The sequence below is a fragment of the Condylura cristata genome, unplaced genomic scaffold, assembly GCF_000260355.1.
Source record: "Condylura cristata isolate star-nosed mole 26May11 unplaced genomic scaffold, ConCri1.0 scaffold00003, whole genome shotgun sequence".
NCBI classification, from domain to species: domain Eukaryota; kingdom Metazoa; phylum Chordata; class Mammalia; order Eulipotyphla; family Talpidae; genus Condylura; species Condylura cristata.
The window spans coordinates 78,485,637-78,487,064 of NW_004567104.1; the positions used below are offsets into that span (position 1 = coordinate 78,485,637).

The 1,428-nt window shown below is 73.1% G+C and overlaps 2 protein-coding genes across 2 annotated transcripts in view; one reads left to right on the plus strand and one right to left on the minus strand.

The window, feature by feature from the left end:
* The window catches only part of PFKL (phosphofructokinase, liver), a 1,738-nt gene extending 1,562 nt beyond the window's left edge, over positions 1-176 (plus strand). Inside the window, exon 2 of the mRNA XM_012731177.1 lies at positions 51-176. Within this exon, the coding sequence (XP_012586631.1) occupies positions 51-176 (126 nt within the window). The remainder of the gene's footprint in view (positions 1-50) is intronic.
* A 655-nt stretch (positions 177-831) lies between these two features.
* The window catches only part of LOC101630273 (chromosome unknown open reading frame, human C21orf2), a 3,518-nt gene continuing 2,921 nt past the window's right edge, over positions 832-1,428 (minus strand). The window contains exons 7-8 of the mRNA XM_012731182.1: positions 1,313-1,417; positions 832-946 (exon numbers count right to left, since the gene is read on the minus strand). Of these exons, the coding sequence (XP_012586636.1) occupies positions 832-946; positions 1,313-1,417 (220 nt within the window). The remainder of the gene's footprint in view (positions 947-1,312; positions 1,418-1,428) is intronic.

Here is a 1,428-nt window from a genome sequence, read left to right on the forward strand (position 1 = left end):
GCCCCTGACCGCGCCCCGCCCGCCCCAGGCGCCGCCTGCCCCGGGAGCAGTGGTGGCTGCGCCTGCGGCTCATGCTCAAGATGCTGGCCCACTACCACGTCAGCATGGCCGCCTACGTGTCCGGGGGCCTGGAGCACGTCAGCCGCGGCTCCCTGAGCCAGGACTCCGGCTTCTGAGCGGCGCCCCGGCACCCGCCTGGCGGATGCGCCCCGTCTCTGGAAATAAAGTCGCCCCCCCGGATGAGAGTCTGGCAAGCTCAGCCCCTGCGGCCGGCCACCCCACGGCGCGTCCGTCCGTCCTCTGCGGAGCACCGGCCTCCCCGCCTCAGCAGGGTTTCCGGACCCGGGCAGTCTCCCGGAGACGGGGGGTGGGCCTGGCTGGGGTGCGGGCTCCTGGGCACTGCCCGGGAGGGCAGCCGCCCCGCCGGCGTGGTCACCCTCCCCTCCGAGGTCAGGATGAGCCCGCACGGTGCTGGCTGCGCCCCAGAGCCTGTCCTGACCGTCCGACCCCCCGCTGGTTAGATGTCTCCTCCCGGCCTGCGACACCCCAGGCCTCGCACAGGGCCCGAGCGCGGGCTCCTCACCCCCGGCCTGCTGGTCCGGAGCGAGAGTACTGCTTGGCGCCAGGCTGGCCACGGGTCGCGGGCGGGGCAGTGAGTCCAGCCCTGCGTTCTCTAGCGGGCTCCCCGCACCCCGAGACTCACGTTACCGGAGATGCCCGGCAGAGACCCCGTGCTGCCCCACCCCCACTGTGTGAGCAGAGCCCAGGGGCCAGGCACGTCCCCTCCCCTTCGGAGCTGCCCGCCGCCGCCGCAGCCCCAGAACCATGGGCTCAGCAGGCCCCAGGTCGGGTCAGGGCCCGGGGGCCCCGCTCTGAGCCAGCCTGCTGCCCGGCCTCCCCCGCCAGGCCCGGGCAGACCCTGGTGGCGTCCTGCAGTGTGCGGGGCCTGGGGGAGGCCGGTCTGGGCGCTAAGGGTCCAGGGCGGCACTTGTGGGCAGCAGGGGGAGGCCGTGGCCCTGCGCAGACCCCGTGGGCTTGGCTGGGGGGTGCAGCCAGCTGCACTGACTGACCCCCCACCAGGCCGCCTGGTGGGCGCCTGGCTTTGCCACAAACCCTGCTTTCGGGTCACTTGGGAAGTTCGGGGGCCTGCAGTGTCCACTAGAGACCATGGTCACGAGGTCCAGGCTCGGGTGAGTTCAGCTTAGGGTCTCCAGGCGCAAAGAGGCTCTGGCTCAGGGTGGAGGGGGCATCTGACCGGGGTCTGCGGCGCCCAAGTGATCACGACCAGTCCTCTCACACGAGCGGCCTTTACTGAGCGTCCAGCACCGTGCGGTCGCTGAAGGCACCGTGTTGCGCCCCCGGTCCGGCCTCGGGCGCCCAGCCTGAGCGCAGGGCTCGGCGGGCACCCACCAGGGCGCTGTTGTGGGC